Here is a 23,212-nt window from a genome sequence, read left to right on the forward strand (position 1 = left end):
AAGTGGTTTTGTAAAAAAAAAAAAAACAGGTCTACTATAGCAGAGACTGTTGCGTAGAAAGATATTTTAAAATCTACAAGAGCTATAGTTTGAAAGGTAGGTAAACATTCACACTACTTCCATGACTTACTGCCCTTCTTTAAAATAGGGATGCCGACAAAGCTCATTTAAATAGTTTTGTACTATGTATATTAAAAAGCAATTGATTCTCTGAATTGTTACTTCAATAAGACGTACTATACAATAGTATAGATATAAAAATCAATATTTTCGAAATTGATATTATAAAAGCCAAAAATGAAAACAATAAACATAACGCGAGAAACCAATCACGAATCAAGCTAACGTCTTTATATATTTTTGACCAGCATGTAAATGAAACATTTGCAATACAAGGTGAGTTTTGACTAAATTTTTTCTGGTTTGTTCTCTTAGAATGGATATACATTAGCGGAAGAGCCAAAAGTTACTATTTTCCAAATTGCCCTGGTTTTAAAGAGCCACTAACATTTTTTTATTTCAAATATTTTATTTTTTGATTAAGATTATTAGTATTTGTGCAAGGAGCTCGCGAGCCGCAGGTTGCCGACCCCTGATTTATTGCAATAAAATACTCAGTTAGGATATATATATATATATATATATATATATATATATATATATATATATATATATATATATATATATATATATATATATATATATATATATAGGGGGCCCTAATTTTTTCTTTGCGGGGGAGCCTTTTTTTTCTAGTTCCGCCACTGAGCGCACAGCTTCAACTATCAGCATACATTTTTAAAGTCTGTTCTCAACTATTACAAGATTGTATTTCACTTGATTTCTCGTGCTGTTTACATTGCGATGGGTCGAAACGTGCGAGAGAAATTTTAACCACTTCTACCGAGCCGAATAATTTCAAACTTGACACGTAGGGTTTCTGATTCCACTAGCTAGTAGCGCTAACACTTTACCTAACTAGCAGTACTGAACTTCACATTAACTAGCAACACTAACCTTTTTACTAAGTAATACTACTAACTTTCCTTTGTACTAAGTAGTACCGCTAACCTTTTACACTAACTAGTTCCACTAACCTTTGGCCTAACAAACACCAATAACATTTGCACTAACCAGTTCCACTAACCTTTGCACTAACTAGTTCCACTAACCTTTGCACTAATTAGTTCCACTAACCTTTAAACTAAGTAGTTCCACTAACCTTTGCACTAACTAGTTCCGCTAACCTTTGCACAAACTAGTTCCACTAACCTTTGCACTAACTAGTTCCACTAACCTTTGCACTAACTAGTTCCACTAACCTTTGCACTAACTAGTTCCACTAACCTTTGCTCTAACTAGTTCCACTAACCTTTGCACTAACTAGTTCCACTAACCTTTGCACTAACTAGTTCCACTAACCTTTGCACTAACTAGTTCCACTAACCTTTGCACTAACTAGTTCCGCTAACCTTTGCACTAACTAGTTCCACTAACCTTTGCACTAACTAGTTCCACTAACCTTTACACTAACTAGTTCCACTAACCTTTGCACTAACTAGTTCCGCTAACCTTTGCACTAACTAGTTCCACTAACCTTTGCACTAACTAGTTCCACTAACCTTTGCACTAACTAGTTCCACTAACCTTTGCACTAACTAGTTCCACTAACCTTTGACGTGGCGAGTCCAGTGTTGATGTAACCACCGCACCTCACGACCTACACCATCGCTGTCAGCCACAACCTCTCACCAGCGGCACAACACCCGCTCAAATATCCGCTCCTAATGCAGGGGGACAACTCATTCTGTCGCCATAGTTACCGGAGGGGGGGAGAGGGGAGACAAATCCATCTCATTCCCTGAACTTCTAGAGTTTTTCTTAAAACAGACACAGAGAAAAAAAATGCAAGCCTGTGGGGGAAAAAAATAAGTCCACAAATCAGAGCTGACCGCACCATTGGGAAAAATCAAACCTCAACCCCACCCATCTCCCCCTCCCCCACCACTACACCCTATCTCCACCACCACCCCCACATATCCACACACCCTCACACCACTCCCAGTATAATCCAGGGAAAACATCGGACGCATGTAATTTATATAATTACACCCGAGGACATGAGCACCATATATTGAATCGCCTTTGACCAGTTTACAACGTGTGCGCTTGATTGAATGGAAGACAGTCTCACGTATAACTGTTTGTGTTGTCATATCAACGTTATACTCTAATGCCACGCAATTGACATTCCATATACAATCGCTTCATACACATAGATCCAGTGGCGTAGCGAGGTCGGGTGTCACCCGGTGCGGCACTTAATGGTGTCTCCCCCCAGAGGCGTAGCGACCCTTCCCGGGGACAAACTTTCAAATGTTCGATTTGCACCCCCCCCCCCCCCGTCCTCAAACTTTCGATTTGCACCCCCCCCCCCCCCTCAAACTTTCGATTTGCTGCACACACCCCTCCCTCTAACTTTCGATTTGCATCCCCCCTCAATATATATTTTGCTATTTTTTGCTTTGGTGTCACCCCCCTAAATCGTGTCACCCTGTGCGATCCGCACCCCCCCCCCCCCTCGCTACGCCTCTGCATAGATCTAATACTTCACACATGTAGTATTATAAAGTAAGTATAATACAAGTGAAGTATGACATACATATCGTATGAAACATATTTTATTGTTTTATCAACTACTTATAGTTTTAATAAACGTGTTGTAATATACATTTTATAGTTATATACGTGAAGTACCTTGTGTTTTTCTTATAATACAGTTGAGTGAACTCAACTCAATCGCACCAGGAATAAAGAAAACTAAAACTTCATTAAAGCTTTAGTGGAATTATTGAATTAAAACAACTCGCTTTGATAATTAATCGGCGTTAATTAATTATTGGTGTCGTTTTCTAAGAAAGTTTGCTAATTAGAAACTTTCGGAGATTTTTTTTAATCTCTAACTCTAATGGCTTTCTAAGATTAAATCTTCTATCCCTCTGTTACTCTCTAGCTCTCTCACTCTCTGTCCTTCTCTCCCATTCTGTCTTTGCTCCTCTCTATATTTGGTTCTCCCTCCATCCCTCTCGTACCCCTCTCTCTCCCTCCATCCCTCTCGTACCCCACTCTCTCCCTCCATCCCTCTCGTACCCCACTCTCTCCCCCCCCCCCCTTCCCTCTCGTACCCCACTCTCTCCCTCCTTCCCTCTCGTACCCCACTCTCTCCCTCCTTCTCTCTCGTACCCCATTCCCCCCCTTCCCTCTCGTACCCCATCCCCCCCCCCTTCCCTCTCGTACCCCACTCTCTCCCTCCTTCCCTCTCGTACCCCACTCTCTCCCTCCTTCCCTCTCGTACCCCATTTCCCCCCCTTCCCTCTCGTACCCCACTCTCTCCCTCCTTCCCTCTCGTACCCCACTCTCTCCCTCCTTCCCCCCATCCCTCTCTCTAGTCCTCCGTCTTCCTCCTCACACCCCCTCCTCCCTCTGCTTCGATTACTTTTTCACGCACCCTCTCTTTCTCTCCACTCCCTTTATCTCTCTCTCTCTCTCTCTCTCTCCATTCTCTCTCCTTATGTCATGCTCTCTCTTAAATCATTTGTATTGAAAATGCAAAACTTTAACTCCTCTGTTTATCCCCCACCCCCACCCCAATCTCTCCCCCCCCCCCCCCCCCCCGCCCTACAACGCACAAGATCACCACTTGGCAATTAAATTAACATAACAAATTAAACCTGAATACCTTCACAAATTTCATTACACGGTGTGAACCAGAGACTAATTTTCTAAGCGTTCAATTCTCGCATTGACCTGTTTTCTTTTAGCGTGGTTTCTTTTCAGACATTTAGCTCGGGTTGGGTGTGTGTGTGGGGGGGGGGGTGAAATTTCAGATTTGTAGCCACGTCATCTTTCTTTAAAGAAATTATCAGAATGGTCGTGTTGCCCAGCTTTATTAAAAACTTAATTGTATTAGTATTATTGCCCAGCTTGTTAAAAAACAGAAATGTATTACTGACCAGCTTATAAAAAAACCAGAAATGTATTAATGCCCAGCTTATAAAATAAACCGGTAGTGATCTCCCCTAAACTTTCTCGAATATTCTTATTTAAAACAACAGGGGATGGTAACTGGGGATATAGTTATGATTTTTAATCCATTTTAAATACTTAAACTTTTAAAAATAGAATAGAATCTCATAAAAAAAACATTGCGCACCAAGCAAACGCCGAATAAAAACGCGTATAATAGTGCGCAATATTATTAGTACTTTAAAAATTTACATTAGTTTTTTGAGAAATCGGAAGTAGCGTAAATTACTACTTCCAGTCAACGGAAATTACTCAAAATTTAACAGAAGGTAGAGAATTAGATCTTTTACTTACATGTGAAATTTCATTTATCTATCTGAAATAGTACTCAAGTTATAGGCTTTTGAAAAATTCAAAGTAGGAAAAGTACCACTTCCGGTTATCGGAAATCGCTCAAAAGTTGATACGGATCTACGATTTTGATAAAATACTTATATATGAAATTTCATCAACCTAGCTGTAACGGTACTCAAGTTATCGTGTTTACACACGGACAGACAGACACACAGACACACACACACACACAGACATACGGACAAGATTGCAAAATTATGTTTTTCCGTATCAGTGAGGTGTAAAACGTCGAGATTTGTAAAAATCTCGATTTTTTTTTTGCACGATTACAATACTTTCTCTATACTACGTATATACGAGAAAGTAAAAAACAGAAATGTATTAATGCCCAGCTTATAAAAATCCAGAATTGTATTATCGCCCAAGCTTATTAAAAAACATAACTGTATTATTGTCCAGCTTATTAAAAAACAGAATTGTATTATTGTCTAGCTTATTAAAAAACATAATTGTATTATTGCCCAGCTTATTAAAAACAGAACTGTATTATTGTCCAGCTTATTAAAAAACATAATTGTATTATTGCCCAGCCTTCTCTTCATGGTTGTATTGTAAATGTATGCCTACAGGCTCAAATATTTCTGTTTTCTCATTTCTTCTCTACATTAAAAACAGTGTCAGTGTTTAATGAACGAGTTTAATCAATGATGCATTTTTTAATCTCTGAAAATCAAATCCTGTTTTAACCGAGTTTCCTTAAGAAAATCCGATCCGTTTAAGAAAATCAAGATTGTTATCAAGTTTCATCCCCCCCCCCTTTTCATTCTTGTCTTGACGTGTGCTTTCCCACACATCTACACCCAACACAGATACAACCCACACATTTCTATAACCCACACATCTACAGCCCACGCAAATCGATTTCTCAAGCATTTGCCCACACACTCCAATCTCCCACACATTGTACACTCCAATCTTCCCTTACACTCCAATACCCTCTCCCCCCCACACACACATATTGAACACTCTCAACTGTCCCACACATTGTACACTATCAAATCACCCCACACATTGTACACTCAAATCTCCCCACACGTTGTACACTCAAATCTCCCCACACGTTGTACACTCAAATCTCCCCACACATTATACACTTCCAGCTCCCCACACATTGTACACTCAAATCTCCCCACACGTTGTACACTCAATTCTCCCCACACATTGTACACTCAAATCTCCCACACATTGTACACTCAAATCTCCCACACATTGTACACTCAAATCTCCCCACACATTGTACACTCCAATCTCCCCACACATTGTACACTTCCAGCTCCCACACATTGTACACTCAAATCTCCCCACACATTGTACACTCCAATCTCCCCACACATTGTACACTCAAATCTCCCCACACATTGTACACTCAAATCTCCCCACACATTGTACACTTCCAGCTCCCCACACGTTGTTCACTCCAATCTCCCCAAACATTCTACACTATCAAATCTCCCCTCACCACTTATACTCCAGCCACCCCACACTCCAATCTCCCCAAACATTCTACACTATCAAATCTCCCCTCACCCCTTATACTCCAGCTACCCCACACTTCAATCTCCCCAAACATTCTACACTATCAAATCTCCCCTCACCCCTTATACTCCAGCCACCCCACACTCCAATCTCCCCAAACATTCTACACTATCAAATCTCCCCTCACTCCTTATACTCCAGCCACCCCACACTCCAATCCTTCTAATTTTACCCCTTATCACCTCCTTGCATCACAAAGACTGCCCATCCCCTTCCACATCACATCCATTATGTTGTCTGTTTTTTTAAACACCAGTCAGACATATTTGAACTGCCTTGCGGTCCATTTTTAACGACTAAATTGGCTACACATTCGTGAGGGTACAGTGTAGCCACTCCAGCAGTGGCTACAGTGTAGCTAACTCTACCAACACACAACCTCAGACAAATCCCTACAATTTTAAAACTTTTTTTTTCTCATAATAAATTATCACACTGAAGTTTTAGAGGTTTTGTTGAAGGGGGGGGTGTGAAAAAAGGAGAATTTGTGGCTTATTTTTGCTTCACATCAATGTACGATTTTTGTCATATTTTTAATACGAAAATCGATAGTGCTTCTCGTGAAAGAAAAATGCGAAGTGTCGCTATTTCATCTTATTTTCATGAAAGTTTAATCCGTCTTTTTATTATCTGGGAATTCATTTTTTTACACTAGGAATGAAATATGCTTTACGGGTTTAATTTTTTTTTTTAATGTGGCAATGTTCTGAGTCGTGTTGGACAGGTCCAGCTTGGCGTGGCAAAATAGGAACGAAAAGAGTGAAGAAGGCGAGTACCGGATATTTACGCTCCACATTGGGAAATTTCAAAATATGAATTTGTATACCCGAAACAATCCAATTGAGAACATTTGGAACTATGTGCAGTTATCAAAATCTACTTTAAACTTCTTGATTATTCTTAGATAACACTAATGGTGTTGACAACTCCAGTGCAGTCAGGATAAAGACATTTTAAAAAATCAACTTTCAAATACTTACATTTTTTACATAGAATCTCGTAGAAAAAAAATGTGCGCACCAAATGAACAGCAAATAAAATTTGTATTATAGCCCGGAACGTTAGTACATTATAAAGAAAGACAGAGGAATCAAGTTAAAAATAAATTCATGAGATATTTTTGAGAAATCGGAAATAGGTTAAGTACTGCGTCCGGTCACCGGAAATTATTGAAAAATTGTCCAAAAAAGAGAATTCGATCTCTACACATATGTGAAATTTCTTCTACTAAACTGAAAAAGTACTTTACCGGAAATCGCAGAAAAGTTGATCAGAACTATAAATTTGATAGGATAGTTATGTATGAAATTTCGTCAACCAAGCTGTAAAAGGTACTCAAGTAATCGTGTTAATATTATGTTCATAGACAGGCATACATACACAGACAGAATTGCAAAGTCCAATTTTTCCGACTCGGTGACGCGTAAAACGCCGAGATTTTGATAGAACTGTATGACCTTTATACTCCGTATATGATGAAGTACTGAGGTGTAAAAATATCAAAATTTCATATTTGTGCATGATTACAATACTCCCTCTATATTCTGTTTACGAGAAAATCAAAAATTAGGCCTTGTTGCCATAGAAGGCCGCTAGTTAACTAATCTCTATGTATTTTTTTATTTCAGCTAAAACGCGTGCGACAACAGCTTTACACTGGCAAAAACTGATTTACATGTGAGATCACCTTTATGCATGGAAGAATATATTTAGATCATCGGTTTAAGTTTAAACGTCCATTACACGTTGAATTGGACCTTAAATATGGTCCAGGCGTTGGATAGTTGAATTAAACGTATGTTGAAGAAATTTGAATCCCGTTAAGATAGGTGATTGATACAGCAATAAAACTCATCCGTGTTTTGGTATTAAAATTTTAACTTCTTACAATTATCTTTGTAAAATTAGTTTCAGAAAGTTACAATAACAAATCTAATACTAATACTTCTGTAATTACAGTACATCTCTTTGTACACAATCACTACACACACATAATGAAACATCACATTTAAAAACACACAAGGCGTCATACAATATTCATAGTTTATTGACTAACAGACATAGCATTCATAAAGACAATTTATGTACACCATCAACACACCCACTCCACTCAGATAAGTCCACGCAAACAAAATAAAAAGGATTTCAGGGCTTTAAAATTCATTCTTGCATATGACTTGAGTTTTAGGAGAAAATTTACTGCTAGGTAAAGAAGAAACTTGAATGTATTGTAAGGTGATGACATGTGTACAGCTGGTACATGCATAGAAGACTGTACTAGGTAAACATGTGTACCTGTCACACAACATGACTACACACTAGCCTCCATCTACATACATACAAACTGAGTTATAAAACAAACTTTTGAAGTGTGTATCCAGTATTTATAAATCCAAACTGAATTATCTTACTGAATTTTGTGTTTTTCCCCCCTATTTTGTAAGCTTTTAAATCATATCACTTTTGATGATAAATAACAGAAAAAGAAACAAAACTCTTTGTAAAGAAAACTAAAAAACTTGAACAGAAGTGCACAGATGTGTAAAATCAAATTGTGTATACAAAATGTTAATGTGCATCCACAAGAGATATAATAACCCGTTATTACTGCTATTTCTGTACTTTCCCTTAAACTTCATGGAAAAACAAATGATAATGTTTATAAGCCAATGTATAAAGTCTTTGGACTAGGCATCAGAAGTAGTTGTGTGAATAATCCTTCCCAAGATAAGACCAATAGCTTGATTACACTATCAACAAATACTTGTACAAGTAAACAGCAACAATAGATTCAATAGTGTACAATTGTAGAATAAATATCCAGTTGGAAGTGTAGAAAAAAAAACAACTTTTCAACAATGAACGGGTACCCAGGTCTTGGCATAAAGTCTGAGATGTCTGGGTGGATCTAATGCTGCAGGAGCTACCCCTCTGTTTGACCCTGGTCTATGCCAAGGTCAGGCTCCATCCTCACCTCCCCCTCTTGCTCTATTTCCATTTCATCCTGCCCCTCCACTTCCAAACCCTCCCCATTAGCATGAGGCAGGGCCTGGCTCAGGTCAACCATCTGACCGTCCTGACCTTCCACCTCCACCACAATTTCTCCATTGGTGCCTCGCCGCTTGGTCACCTTGAGCTCTGGCAGACCAGTCATGTGATGAGACCCAAAGTCACCTGACACAACCACCCGCCCCCCCTCCTCCATCTCCAGCAGCTGGCTCTGGTCCAGGTGAATGACCTGGCCACTCTCCATCTGTATGCCCACACCTGAGCCCATCTCCTCATCCATGTGGATGATCTGGCCCAGCCGCCCACCTTCCATCTCCACCACCTGCACCCCCTCCATGCCCACCACCCCCCCAGCTTGTACAGCGTGGAGAGCAGTCAGCTGAGAAGATCCGTCCACCAAACCAGAGGCTGTCAGCTTAGAGACCACAGCCTCCCCTGGGTGGGTCAGTTGGGCCAACTGCTGGGGGTCAAACTTGATGTCCTGCACGCCCTCCATCTGCTCCAGCTCATCATCTAGCATGGTGCTGCCATCATCCTCTTCCCTCTGGATCTGCAGGGTTTGGTCTCCAACCTGTCAAGCAACAGTCATCACATCAACTCAAGCATGACATCAAACTTGATACATAAGTCAGCTACCAGTTAAATAACAACAAATGTTGACCTGGCCAACTCAAGTACCTGTATGTGAGTGATTGTGTCCTGCCCAGCACCATGTGCCTGTAGCAACTGTGCCAGATGTGCCTTAGTGTCTTCTGTCAACTCCATTTCCTGTATAGCCCCGTTCTCATCTTGATTGACAACCTGGACACAACCACATGCTTATATATGGACTTGACAAATATCTCATTTGTTACTAAAACTTATTTCTTTCCCAAGGCCCTAAGCTAAGGGAGATAACCCCAAACAAGTTTAGTTTGAAATATAAAAATGTGTTTATCATTTGCTTAATTATCTAAAAGTATAAGTATTACATAAAGAAATGTTTCAACTCAAAGAAAATTTGATGTGTTTTTCTAGCAGTATTTGTTGCTTAGGGCTAATTTACTAATGCAACTATGTGGTCCGATTCCACCATGGAGTGTCTCAGTAAATTTCTAATATTTAAAAATTCACAATTCTACAATAGATTCTAATCGCTAATTCTAATAGCTTAAATATCTAACTTAATTTAAATATTGAATCTATATAACATTCTGATTCTTTAAATAAAATTGAAAACTACGATACTGCCAAAGCATTTACACAAAAACAAGCTTAAAAACAAGTCTTATCTCGACTGAGAGAAAATATTGCGTATACCTGTACTTTGGAAATGATAGTTATTTGCAAGATAATGTGATAGAAACGCAATAGGTAAGAGGCAGTAATCGGGGGCGTGTCAGGTCTCATTTAGTCACTTAAGTAGCTACAGGGGTATGTCATATTAAGTCACTTAAGTAGCTACAGGGGTATGTTACATTGAGTCGCAGAAGTAGCAAATGGGTTAAAACACATCTAGTTGTAACAAAGAATCCATCAATTGAAGCTCAGTTATTCTTCTAAAAACATTATACTATTATGACAACCAAAAAAAAAACATGTGTCACATAGCCTAAAGAAAATCTATTAGAACCAACGTAACTAAAAGAGTAAATAAAACCAACCTTTAAGATAAAAACAGTCGACTCTCCACCTGGACCTTCAATATGAATGCCCTGTTCTCCATTTGAAACCATTTCACCAGAAACACCCTATCAAATACATTTTATTTGCATTCAGTTGAGCAAAACAGACATTTTTTAGTAAACATAGACTTGAGAGAGAATTGAAAGACAAGTGTGGTGCAAACAAAAAGCTATGAACCTGCTGCAAGATGACTTCTCCACCAGAATAAGTTCTGTTGCCAACAGACATTTTTTAGTAAACATAGACTTGAGAGAGAATTGAAAGACAAATGTGACGCAAACAAAAAGCTATGAACCTGTTGCAAGATGAATTCTCCACCCGAATAAGTTCTGTTGCCAACAGACATTTTGTAGTAAACATAGACTTGAGAGAGAATTGAAAGACAAATGTGACGCAAACAAAAAGCTATGAACCTGTTGCAAGATGAGTTCTCCACCCGAATAAGTTCTGTTGCCAACAGACATTTTGTAGTAAACATAGACTTGAGAGAGAATTGAAAGACAAATGTGACGCAAACAAAAAGCTATGAACCTGTTGCAAGATGACTTCTCCACCCGAATAAGTTCTGTTGCCAACAGACATTTTGTAGTAAACATAGACTTGAGAGAGAACTGAAAGACAACTGTGATGCAAACAAAAAGCTATGAACCTGCTGCAAGATGACTTCTCCACCCGAATAAGTTCTGTTGCCATCTTCATCAGTGGTAACAATGATCTCATGTGACCTGGGCAGACCAACCCTGACAATGCTGGGCTTGATGTCATCATTCTCTATCATCATGCGAGCTTGAGTGGCTGCTGTCACAGGCTTCTGGAGGGAGTCTATGAACTCTGGCTTCTCTTCAAATACATTTCCAACTTCTGGGTGCTAAAGTAGAAAACAAACACGTTGTTGAAGATTCTTATTTCATCATGATAAAATAAACAGCTAAATCCAAACATTTCCCATGACATGCAACACTTCTAATACTTTATTAAATAGTGACAAGCTAGCTCTTCAAACACTCTATATTTTATTGTGGAATTTACTGTGAAAAACTAAACTATAATTTTTTTAAACAGATGTTATCCTAAAACATTTAGATGAAACAATTTATAATGATTTGTTTTCATATTTTTTAAATTTCTTAAGTTCAGTGCTCCATCAACATACCTTACGCTTATAATGTCTGATTATGGTGTGTCTATGTGCACAGCATTCATGGCAGACTCCACAAACATAAACATAGCCACTGTGATAATTACGCATGTGATTTCTCAGTTCATATGTCCTGACAAATTGCTTATCACACAGCTCACAAGAATACTTTTGCTGGAGTGTATGTTCTAGTCTATGTCTATTTAACTGATCAGGGTACTTGAAGGCCTGTAAAAAAAATATAAAAATGGATTAAATGTTATTTTCCTTTACTTTCAGCTACATTGTAAAATAATCAACTTGGAATTATAAATTAGATTATTTATCATAAGTTGATTTTTGCAAAGTCAAAGAATCAGCTAATTTTTTTAAAAATAATCTTTTATTGAAACTGTTTCTTAAGTTTACCTTGTATTTATTTACTCTGACAAGTGTGATTGAAAAATTTACCTTGCCACAAACATCACATTTATATGCCCTCTCCTTAGTATGTGAAATTAAATGAGTTTTCATGTTTCCCTTTTGTCTGAAAGTTTTGCCACACTTAGGACATGGGTACAGCTTGATGGTGTCAGCATGGAATTGTTTGATATGAGCAATCAAGCCAGTCTAAAATACATGGGGAGAAACCAATTTATAACAAATCAAGCCAGTCTAAAATACAAGGGGAGAAACCAATTTATAACAAATCAAGCCAGTCTAAAATACATGGGGAGAAACCAATTTATAACAAATCAAGCCAGTCTAAAATACATGGGGAGAAACCAATGTATAACAAATCAAGCCAGTCTAAAATACATGGGGAGAAACCAATTTATAACAAATCAAGCCAGTCTAAAATACATGGGGAGAAACCAATTTATAACAAATCAAGCCAGTCTAAAATACATGGGGAGAAACCAATGTATAACAAATCAAGCCAGTCTAAAATACATGGGGAGAAACCAATGTATAACAAATCAAGCCAGTCTAAAATACATGGGGAGAAACCAATGTATAACAAATCAAGCCAGTCTAAAATACATGGGGAGAAACCAATGTATAACAAATCAAGCCAGTCTAAAATACATGGGGAGAAACCAATGTATAACAAATCAAGCCAGTCTAAAATACATGGGGAGAAACCAATTTATAACAAATCAAGCCAGTCTAAAATACATGGGGAGAAACCAATTTATAACAAATCAAGCCAGTCTAAAATACATGGGGAGAAACCAATTTATAACAAATCAAGCCAGTCTAAAATACATGGGGAGAAACCAATGTATAACAAATCAAGCCAGTCTAAAATACATGGGGAGAAACCAATTTATAACAAATCAAGCCAGTCTAAAATACATGGGGAGAAACCAATTTATAACAAATCAAGCCAGTCTAAAATACATGGGGAGAAACCAATGTATAACAAATCAAGCCAGTCTAAAATACAAGGGGAGAAACCAATGTATAACAAATCAAGCCAGTCTAAAATACAAGGGGAGAAACCAATGTATAACAAATCAAGCCAGTCTAAAATACATGGGGAGAAACCAATGTATAACAAATCAAGCCAGTCTAAAATACATGGGGAGAAACCAATGTATAACAAATCAAGCCAGTCTAAAATACATGGGGAGAAACCAATGTATAACAAATCAAGCCAGTCTAAAATACATGGGGAGAAACCAATTTATAACAAATCAAGCCAGTCTAAAATACATGGGGAGAAACCAATTTATAACAAATCAAGCCAGTCTAAAATACAAGGGGAGAAACCAATGTATAACAAATCAAGCCAGTCTAAAATACATGGGGAGAAACCAATGTATAACAAATCAAGCCAGTCTAAAATACATGGGGAGAAACCAATTTATAACAAATCAAGCCAGTCTAAAATACATGGGGAGAAACCAATTTATAACAATGTTTTCAGTCTGCTGTCACATGATATCTGCACACCACATTTAAGAATGCTAGTAAAAAAACTGAATGGTACATAATTACAAAGTTTCAACCAAAGAAGTATTCTTACCTTAGAGAAAAGAACTTTGCCACAATGTGTACACTGTAACTGGTACTGCTTCTCATGAACTGTTGCAATATGCAGCTTCAGATAGTTCTCATAATGAAATTTCTTGCGACAAATATGACATTCTGCCTGTTTCTCACCATGTACCTTCAAATGCTTCATCATATTGCTGCGTGAACTAGAAGATAAAGGCAAAGCTGGGTTAATAACTATGTCTATACAAATACATCTTGCCTAGATTTACACACTATTATACAAATGATGTTTTAAATCGCATTTCATATGTTACGTACCTGAAAGATTTCCCACAATCTGGGCATGCCAAATTGTCTTTAATGAAAAGACGATTCTTTTTGCGAACCATTCGAACAGTTGTTCCATTAGGTAACCGACACTGATGGTCATTAAGGTAATCCTTACGAGTAAACAGTTTGCCACAAAATTCACAAGCAAACTCCGGCTGTCCATGCAGAGATAGATGACGAGACAGGTAACGCTCATTTTTAAATGTCTTTTGGCAAATTTCACAGGCTAATAAATTGGTTTGGTCAGCGCCTGTTTCACCTATTGCCTCACATTTATGGTTGTGAAGTGTGCCAATCTGTGGGGGAAAAGCAACCAATAGTCAGGACAACAACACAAGAAAATCATCAAAATAAATGGCTGTATACTGGCCAGTCTATTTCAGGCATACAACAAACGTGTCACTTACCTTGATAAACCTCTTGCCACATTTGTCACATCTGTGAGGATGAGTATGAGTCATGTGATGTTCTTTAAAGGCCAGCCACTCACTGAAAACTTCCCCACAAGTCTCACACGGAGCACTGCCCTCCTGTTGAATCTTTTGCCGAGTAGTACAAACAGGAGTGTGCCAGTTTAGCTCTTCTTTACGAATAAAGATCCGATCACAAAGGTCACACTTAAATGCTCCATGGTGAGACGCTTCATGTCGTACTAGATAAGCAATGCTTGCAAAGGTTTTGTTGCACTCTTTACAAGGAAACTGAACACTGGCTTTTTCATTCAAAACCTTGCCAGCACATTCATGCTCAGCTAGATCTTTGAGGGAGAAATAAGCCACTTTACAGGCTCCACACTGATACTTGCCACAGTTCAGTGTATGGTTCTGTAGGCCCAGCTGAGTACCAAAAGTTTTTTTACAGTTAGGACAAACATGCACACTGTATTCACCAGACAATTCAGGGCAACAGCGGGAAATGTGCCTCTGTAAGGAATCCTTACGAGAATAACATTTTCCACAAACCTGAAATACAGTTAGGTAAAAAAAAATTATTAACTTAAAATATCAAGAAATAAATAATTGTGCAAGTATTTATCTTTAAATATGCCTTACTACATGTACAATTTTTTTTATCACTAACTATATGCACAAATACTGATTTTAAGCTATCATCCTTAACTATATGCACAACAAATACTGATTTTAAACTATCAACTATATGCACAACAAATACTGATTTTAAACTATCATCCTTAAATATATGCACAACAAATACTGATTTTTAAACTATCATCCTTAACTATATGCACAACAAATACTGATTTTAAACTATCAACTATATGCACAACAAATACTGATTTTAAACTATTATCCTCAACTATATGCACAACAAATACTGATTTTAAACTATCATCCTCAACTATATGCACAACAAATACTGATTTTAAAATATCACATTACCTCACACTTGTATATATCTGTATGCATTGCCATATGTCTAAACAAATATTTCCCACTTGTAAAGGACTGTTTACAAATCTGGCACTCATGATTAGCGTCATGGGAAACTTCACCTTCTTCTAACTGTCCACCAGAACAGTCATGCTCATCAAGAAGGTCCTTACAAGAACAACAAAAATTGTATTAAGTGTTGGCAAATTATCATTCTTTATTTAAGGCATAGTACATTAAACCAATATAGGAGTGCATTAAAACTAAGTCATTTCTTAAAAACCTAAATTTTCAGATTCATAGCATTTTTTAATACTGCAAACCTGGAATTTTTTTTATCTTAAAATCTTAACGGGCAATTTTCTAAAGTGAAAAAAATTTGGTTAACAAATCTGAAATAATCTGGACAAGTGTCAACTTGAAATATGTGTTTATAAACAGTGGGGTAAATAAAAATTTGCCTTACCTGCCGTAAAAAGACTCGTCCACATTTCTCACATGTAAATCGAGCTCTGTGCATAGAGGCGTGTCGAATGGCAAAATGGATCTGGTTGAATGATCTCCCACATTCCTTGCAACAAAAGGTATCATTCCCTTCTTCATCAACAGTTTGCTCCACTAGGTTGGCTGTGTCATCACAGGTGTGTTTCAGTAGTGATTCATTTCTTGCAAACCTCTTCCCACAGATGTTACACCTATACCTGTCTGTGTGTGCAGGTAGGTGAAGTTTGAGATACTTGAGCTGTGTAAAATGTTTGTTACATATACCACAGGCAAATTCTTCAGTTCCATTAGGACCTTCAACTATTTTTGTCTTTGACTCCAACTCTTCCAATTCTGGATCATCTCCCCTACGGCGTTTTTTACGCCTCTGCCTCAAGGGCTGGTGTGGACGTTCATTTTCGCTATCATCTTCTGCTGTGTCAACGCCATGCACATAAAGACCAGGTCTGTTGCTTCTCTTTATGTTTGCTTTATATTCATCTGAATCTCCATCATCTTCCATGCTTCTGTCCTCATACAAATCTGCTGCAACCATGGCTATTGGGTCAGGTACTTTATCAGCTGAAATAGCAGCATTGACTAGAGCTGTTAAAGCATCTGTCCCATCCAAATCAGCAATGGTATTCTTTCTTTCATGCTGGGGCACACCTACCACTTCTTCCATTGTTCCTAATTCAATATCACTTTCTTTATTTAAACCATTCTCGTTGCGATTGATTAGCTCAATATTTTCCTTAATGTCAATAGATTCATCAACATTGGCAACTTCTTCCACCTCAGCTACAGTTTCTTCCTTGCTCTCCTCACCATTGACAGTAAGCTCACCAACACTTTCTACCGGCTGAGAATCACTGTTTACAAGGCTCTGCTCTGGTTCTGCTGTTATTTCATATGATGACTTTGTAATGACAAAAAACTTTTTTGGAGATTCAACAGATGGTTTTTCAGTACTTTCTTTCACCTCAACGTTGTCAACTTCTTTAGCTTTATCAGCAACACTCTTTTCAACAGCGACTTTGGCTTTAGGAGTTACAGGAGAATCATTTTTCTTTATGTTTGATGCACTATTGCTCGATGCAGGGGTCCGAGCTTTTGGTTCAGCTATGTTGGTTTGACTTCTTCTTTTTGAAACAGGGGATGTGATTTCATCAAGTGCTGCCTTTCTTAATGTAGCTGCCATTGCTACTCCGAACCTTTTACGAGGTAATTTAACCCCTTCTTCTTCTGAACTGCCTACAGCTTCATCCTCGGAGGAATCTTCTCCTGGGTATTTAAGCCATTTCCCAAGCTTGCCCAATCCTCTAAAAGCTCTGGCACTTCTTCTAGGACGTTCCCCATCTAACACAGGGGTATCTAAAATACTTAGTTCTGGGCTTTTCTTTGGAGAAATAGCTATAGGTGCTTCTTCAGGAGTTTCAACATGAATTTTTCTAGGCCTACCTCGTCTCCTTTTCTCTGTTGGTTTGTTTTCTTCTGGTACCAACTGCACAGGGGTTTTTACTTCAGTCTGCTCGCTCTCTACACTGGCTAAATCTTTCACACAGTCAGATTTTACATTTTTCATTTCATCTGGAATTTCTATTTTATTTTCATTTTGTTCATCCTCTACTTGTTTTTTCATTCCATTTTCTTCTTCATTTTCACTTTCGGTGGCCATAAGTGAAGACCGCCTGGGCCGACCAGGTCTCCTACCTGTTCCACCCCTCAATATTCTTGCACCACCGCTACCTCTTGGACGCCCTCGCCCCCTTCCGCGGCCTCGACCTCTATTTCGAGGCAATGAATAGTTGCGATATTCACCAATTTTTAGTGGTACAGGTCGTCTACCACGCCTTGGAGGTCCTTCACTATAGTTGTAGACAGGAAATAAGTGATCTCTGATATGCTTGGCAAACAGAAACTGGGATGTAAATTTTTCCTCACAGTGTTTGCAAGTGTAATCCCCTTCAACATCATCAGGATGTATTTCAGCAGAATCCCTGCTAGAATCTCCATCTTTAGATCCTTCACCATCTGTTCCTTCTTCCTCGTCCTCATCAGGGTCAGTGAATAAAATCTCACCAAGCATGGCTGAAGGTAAAAATAAAACTATAACAACTAGAAATAAATACAACACAATGACTTCATCATTACAGATACTAAGCTCACACTTACACTTTGTTGTGCCATCTGGAACCAGAGATTTCTTGAGTTTTTTAGCATACTGGGGTGCATACCACACTTTGAGCTCATCTCCTATATTTATATCTCTTGTAGTATTAAAAAATATGTTGATTCCCAATTGATAGGCCATACAGTTTTGCTCTTCTTCATTTCTGGCGACCTGTACTAGAGCCATCCAGTTACAGTGAGCCTCACTACTTGCATCTAGACTGATAAAGCTTCCATCTTTAGATAAGATCTGAAATATAGTGGTGTCATCATTGATACTTTATTCAAAGCAAGTCAGCAAAAACACAAAGCTGTCATTCTTTATAACTAAAAATATATTTAAAAGTCTGTTAGAGAAAGCTGTATTCACTGCTTGATTAAGCCAATGGTCAACACAAATATTTGTGATGTGGTTATAACAATGTTGATATGCTTTCTACAATTTATAACAGTAATAGGAACAATTATTCCAAAAAAAATATTAAAATACAAGAATTATGTATATTTTTACAAAGATTGCTGTCCTCTAGTATAACCAAACAAATACATTTAAGCAGAACAGCAAAATAAAAATGCTACACCAAATAGTACATAAAGTAAATGAATAGCTAAAATCATAGAGAACTTATCTGATTAGAGAATGTATTTTTGTCAAGAGTGACTATTTCATTCCTATGTTCCAAATGTAGAAGCATAGTTTAATTATTTAACTCATTCCCGCCGGATGCGACTAAATGCGTCCTCGGGGGGTTCCGCCTGATGCGTCTAAATGCGTCTGGCCACACCCCCCTACTTTTCTTTTCAACTAGATAATGAAATCGCGCATGCCCGAGATTAGAACCGGTAACCACGTAGTAGCGAGAATCCACGAGATTTCAATTTTAAAAACCGGAAGTTTTTATCTTGTTTGGTTCACTTTCAAAACGTGGTTCACGCTGTGATTTTTGTGTTGAATAAATGTTACATGTACAATTTTTGTTGAGTTTCCTTGTTTTTTATGCTGTTGTTTTATGTTGTTATGTCAGTATTATGTTTATATAAAAGTTTGTCCATTTCTGAGTGCAATCGTCTTTGTAATATTGAATTGATTAATGATTAGAAAGTAAAAAATTTTTTTTTAAAAATACATGTTATAAAAAACGAAGTTGCTTCCCTTAGGTCAGGAATGGGTTTGTAAACTGGAAGTGGGGGCTTAGGAGGGAATGAGTTAATTAGAAAACCCTATTTATTAATAAATTATAATGAATAAACACTCAGTTCATTTTTCCTCGTTTTTAGCTAACTACTCGCTGAAGATAACTGTTTACACTACACTACTGACAACAGTTTTTTTATATCTTTACACCTGATCTATATTTTCATTTTATAATGCGATGTAAGTCAAGGAACGCAAAACAAATGTTTGCATGCAAGCTGTTTTGTAGCTTTAAGCTAAGTGCTAAAACAACTTTTTTTGGAAAATAAATTAATGAAACACAACTTAATATAGAAAAACAAAATTATGCTATAATGACAATGAAATTTCATTCCAATGAAAGGCAAACGTACCTTCAAAACAAACAGGTCATCTCTGTCAATATCATGCATAGTCTTCTTGGCTTCAAATGGACCCAGCTGTGTTTTATTAGCAATGGTTTCCAATGCCAAAATGCCAACACCACCATCAGGAAACTCCACAGGGTTTAGAAAATGGGGGACTGTCAATCTGGCTCTGTTCAAGAGAAATTCACTGTTAGGGGAAGTCTGATTGGCAAGATTTTAAGTTTTAAAACATCATGTTTAATTGATTTTAAATTATTACACATCAAACCTTTTTCAAAAGTTTACTAGTTTACCTGGAAATCTGTGGTATAAACTTGGAATTTCCTAATCCTAACTCTGGACATTCCTCTGTTGGATGTTCTTTTCCACAAACGTCACATTCGACTTCAGCTGCGAAAATTTTAATATACATGTACTTTAGTTAATTAACTTGTATACTGAAGTGATAGTGTGCATTGTTTTACTGGTCATTCTTAAAGTGTGATATGGTGTGTAGAACATTAAGGAATGCTCCTGAAAATAGCTAACACCAATTAGCAAGAAACACTTAGCTTTTAACACACATAAAATGTATATACTTTTCTTCCTGAGTAATAATACACAATTACCATCTTTCTTGATCTTTTCCTGTGCAACTGTGACCTGATAATCTTTTTCCTTCTCCATTTTATATCACGCTTAACAGTTGTTCCAGAATCTACCACTGAAAAAAATGAAAACTAATTTAATTTATTATTGCAACTTAGACAGCATTATTAGGGGTGGTACATAAAGTACATCACACTTCTAGGGAGAGTGGGGGTTTGGACTTTTGAGACAATGTGTGGTTAGGAGAGGAGGGGGATCTGACACACTTTTGCTAATAGTTATTAGAAACTGAATTTCAGCCTTTACATTGTTTTTTTTAATAGCATATTAAAAAGCAGGACACAGTTTGAGTTTTTGGATGGATGACCCCTTAAGAAAATGGCATGGGACAGGATCATTTTTTTTACAATGGATAGATCTAAGAACAAGTATTTGATAAGAGTTACAGCTAAGGTGCATATGATTATTGTATGCTAGGACTACTGTTGGGGTTGGGCACTGTTAGGGTTAGCACTGACATTAAAAAGCCTTGTGGGGAGAATTTTTATACCAGTGTCCGATAATAGAATCTTCTTTAAAAAAGGGGTGTTAGGTTACTGGTAGTAGTTAGCTAATACACACATTGCTGGCTCATGCTAACCCTGTCCCTAACCCTAACCCTAGTCCTACCATACGCCTAACCCTAATTTCTAACCATAAAATTAGACGAGATTGTAACAATAATACTAAAAACCTAACATACCTATTTTATGGAAGAGTGTATTATCAGACATCGATATCTATTCTAAAATTATCCCTAATTTTTTTTTATTTAGAATCCTGGGTCTAGGTAAGCTAGAGATTATAGAATCTAGTCTCTTGTACTAGATCTAGCTAGATCTAGATTTTCTAGATCTAGATATGAATCTAGAGTAGAAGTAGAATAGTTCTAGGTAATCTATCGTTTTGGGTACGTAAAATCGCCCGCGGCTATTTATGTACGAAAACGTTACCTCATTGTCAAGGCTTTAATAAAAGAATATTGTCATACTTTTGTGTCAAATATTATAGATAAATGAATAATAAACCTAAATCAATGGCTAAATATATCGATATATGCCAGAAATTAACTTAAAACAGCAGTGTCTGAGAGCAAGATTTGCTATATAAACAGCAGCCATTTGTAAAATAGAGTGGCTTCCCCCTGAATCTGGCGCTAAAAGCTTATAAAAATAAAACTTAGACAAGATGGCTGCTATAGTAAATGAGCATGGTTGCATCTGTTGGAAACATCACTAGTCTTCATTTATTACGGAAAAGTTTTAATTCAATTGTTTAAAAACAGGTACATAAATGAATCAAGGAAACATTTTTGAATTTTTTAAAACATAAATCCTCCTCAAAATGTGAAATAATTATTAAAATTTAAGGAGTCACCTGTTTTTCACATTACAAATCGCGGGCGATTTTACGTACCCAAAACGATAGATTACCTAGTTCTAGTCTAGATCTAGAATCTAGACTAGTCAAGATTTAGATTAGAATTGATAAGAATTAAAATAAGATGTAGATCTAGATCTATGTTGATTCTAGAAAGAATCTAGAATCTAGATCTAGATCTCAGATCTAGAAATCAAGATCTCTTGGCCTGCCTGGTGTGGCCGTATTTATTTGAGTATTTTCACAGAGCATGTGGAGGTGGTTAGTGTTGGCAAAGCTTTTTGATCAATCTAGAATAATTTACTTGTTATGTAAAGTAAACAGCTAACATATGAAATAAGCTTTGAAAAAGTTAAATTTTCCTTCTTTTCGTTTCAATAAAAATAAAAAATGCAATTTTGGGCCCGGTTAAATTCTTACATTTGCTGAAATTTGATTGAACAACCCAACGGGCAAAAATGGCGGAAACGAAGTCAGATTGCTTGTCAAATAATTTATTCTTACAGCCTCATTAGGATGTTTTTGAGAATAATGCATATTTATATCTTTACTTACAATCATGTTAAAATTTACTGCATCTTTTTGTGTCGTAGATTTACATCACAAGTTTATAATATTGAAAAAAAGATTTAAAATTTCGTTTTTCCGTTGAAACGAAATTCCCAAACCAAGGTCGGCAAAACATGGACGCGTTTTTAGGTTTCTTCTGTACTACGCATGCGCTGATCTCATTGCGTCATTGTCCCACTTTGCGTTTCAAATTGTTTCTTTTTTCTGCAAAATCAGTTCTAGATCAAGATAACTAGATCTAAATCTAAATGTTTGCATTATTTCGGTGACGAATTTTTTAAAATTAGGGAGCCTATAACTATGAAAATATAAATAGACACTTTCATATAAATCTTTCACTATTTGGGGCCCCGGGTCTCGAACGTTTCTAGTTGCGAACGCAAGACCTCGATAAACCGACCAGTGTGAGTGGCGGAACTTTTTGGGGCGTTTTAAAGTGCTCGTATGCCCAAATGGCAACTGCGGTCGTGACCCGTAGCCCAGAACATGTAATGCTTATTTAAAAATAGATTCGGTAATAGTTGCATTTTAAGCGGAAAAGAGTGGAAAACACCAATGTTTTTTTTTTCTACATTGCCTAATGGATAAGAATGCTCTGGTGGAACTACCGTGCCGACAGACCCCGCAATGCGGGAGGAGTAGTCGGTCATAACTACTCATAACCGACCATGAATAAAATTTAAAATGCAAAAGTTCGTGCATCTTTGTCTTTTCTAAAAATAAGATATCACTATAGATGTGGTTCATATATATATATATATATATATATATATATATATATATATATATATATATATATATATATATATATCAAGTAAAGTTTCCCTTTCAAACCTGACGGTCTATGGGGCAAGTGAAGTAGAGTTCACTTGTTTCTATATAATATATATTGTTATTTATTTAATACCCTTTGTTGATTACTATTATAAAAGCTTATATGGTAGCT

At 37.1% G+C, this 23,212-nt stretch overlaps 1 protein-coding gene across 3 annotated transcripts; it reads right to left on the reverse strand.

The window, feature by feature from the left end:
- Window positions 1-8,026: 8,026 nt before the first annotated feature.
- LOC131952446 (uncharacterized) lies at window positions 8,027-22,397 on the reverse strand. Of its 3 annotated transcripts, none has more exons than XM_059315090.1 (16): window positions 22,252-22,397; window positions 20,298-20,392; window positions 19,983-20,079; window positions 19,696-19,858; window positions 18,151-18,397; window positions 15,959-18,066; window positions 15,502-15,660; window positions 14,509-15,063; window positions 14,090-14,397; window positions 13,800-13,974; window positions 12,239-12,397; window positions 11,804-12,016; window positions 11,300-11,518; window positions 10,629-10,715; window positions 9,664-9,786; window positions 8,027-9,556 (listed from the first exon to the last, which is right to left on the reverse strand). In XM_059315090.1, the coding sequence occupies exons 2-16, from the start codon at window positions 20,353-20,355 to the stop codon at window positions 8,900-8,902; spliced, it is 5,328 nt and encodes a 1,775-aa protein (XP_059171073.1). In that variant the 5' UTR covers window positions 20,356-20,392; window positions 22,252-22,397; the 3' UTR covers window positions 8,027-8,899. The 3 variants fall into 3 exon arrangements, with proteins under 3 accessions (XP_059171073.1, XP_059171075.1, XP_059171074.1); XM_059315092.1 differs by lacking the exon at window positions 22,252-22,397 and adding an exon at window positions 22,117-22,193; XM_059315091.1 differs by lacking the exon at window positions 22,252-22,397 and adding an exon at window positions 22,001-22,096.
- Window positions 22,398-23,212: the final 815 nt, after the last annotated feature.

This window comes from Physella acuta, unplaced genomic scaffold (genome assembly GCF_028476545.2).
Source record: "Physella acuta isolate Inbredline_101_S28 unplaced genomic scaffold, ASM2847654v3 ptg000873l, whole genome shotgun sequence".
NCBI lineage: Eukaryota > Metazoa > Mollusca > Gastropoda > Physidae > Physella > Physella acuta.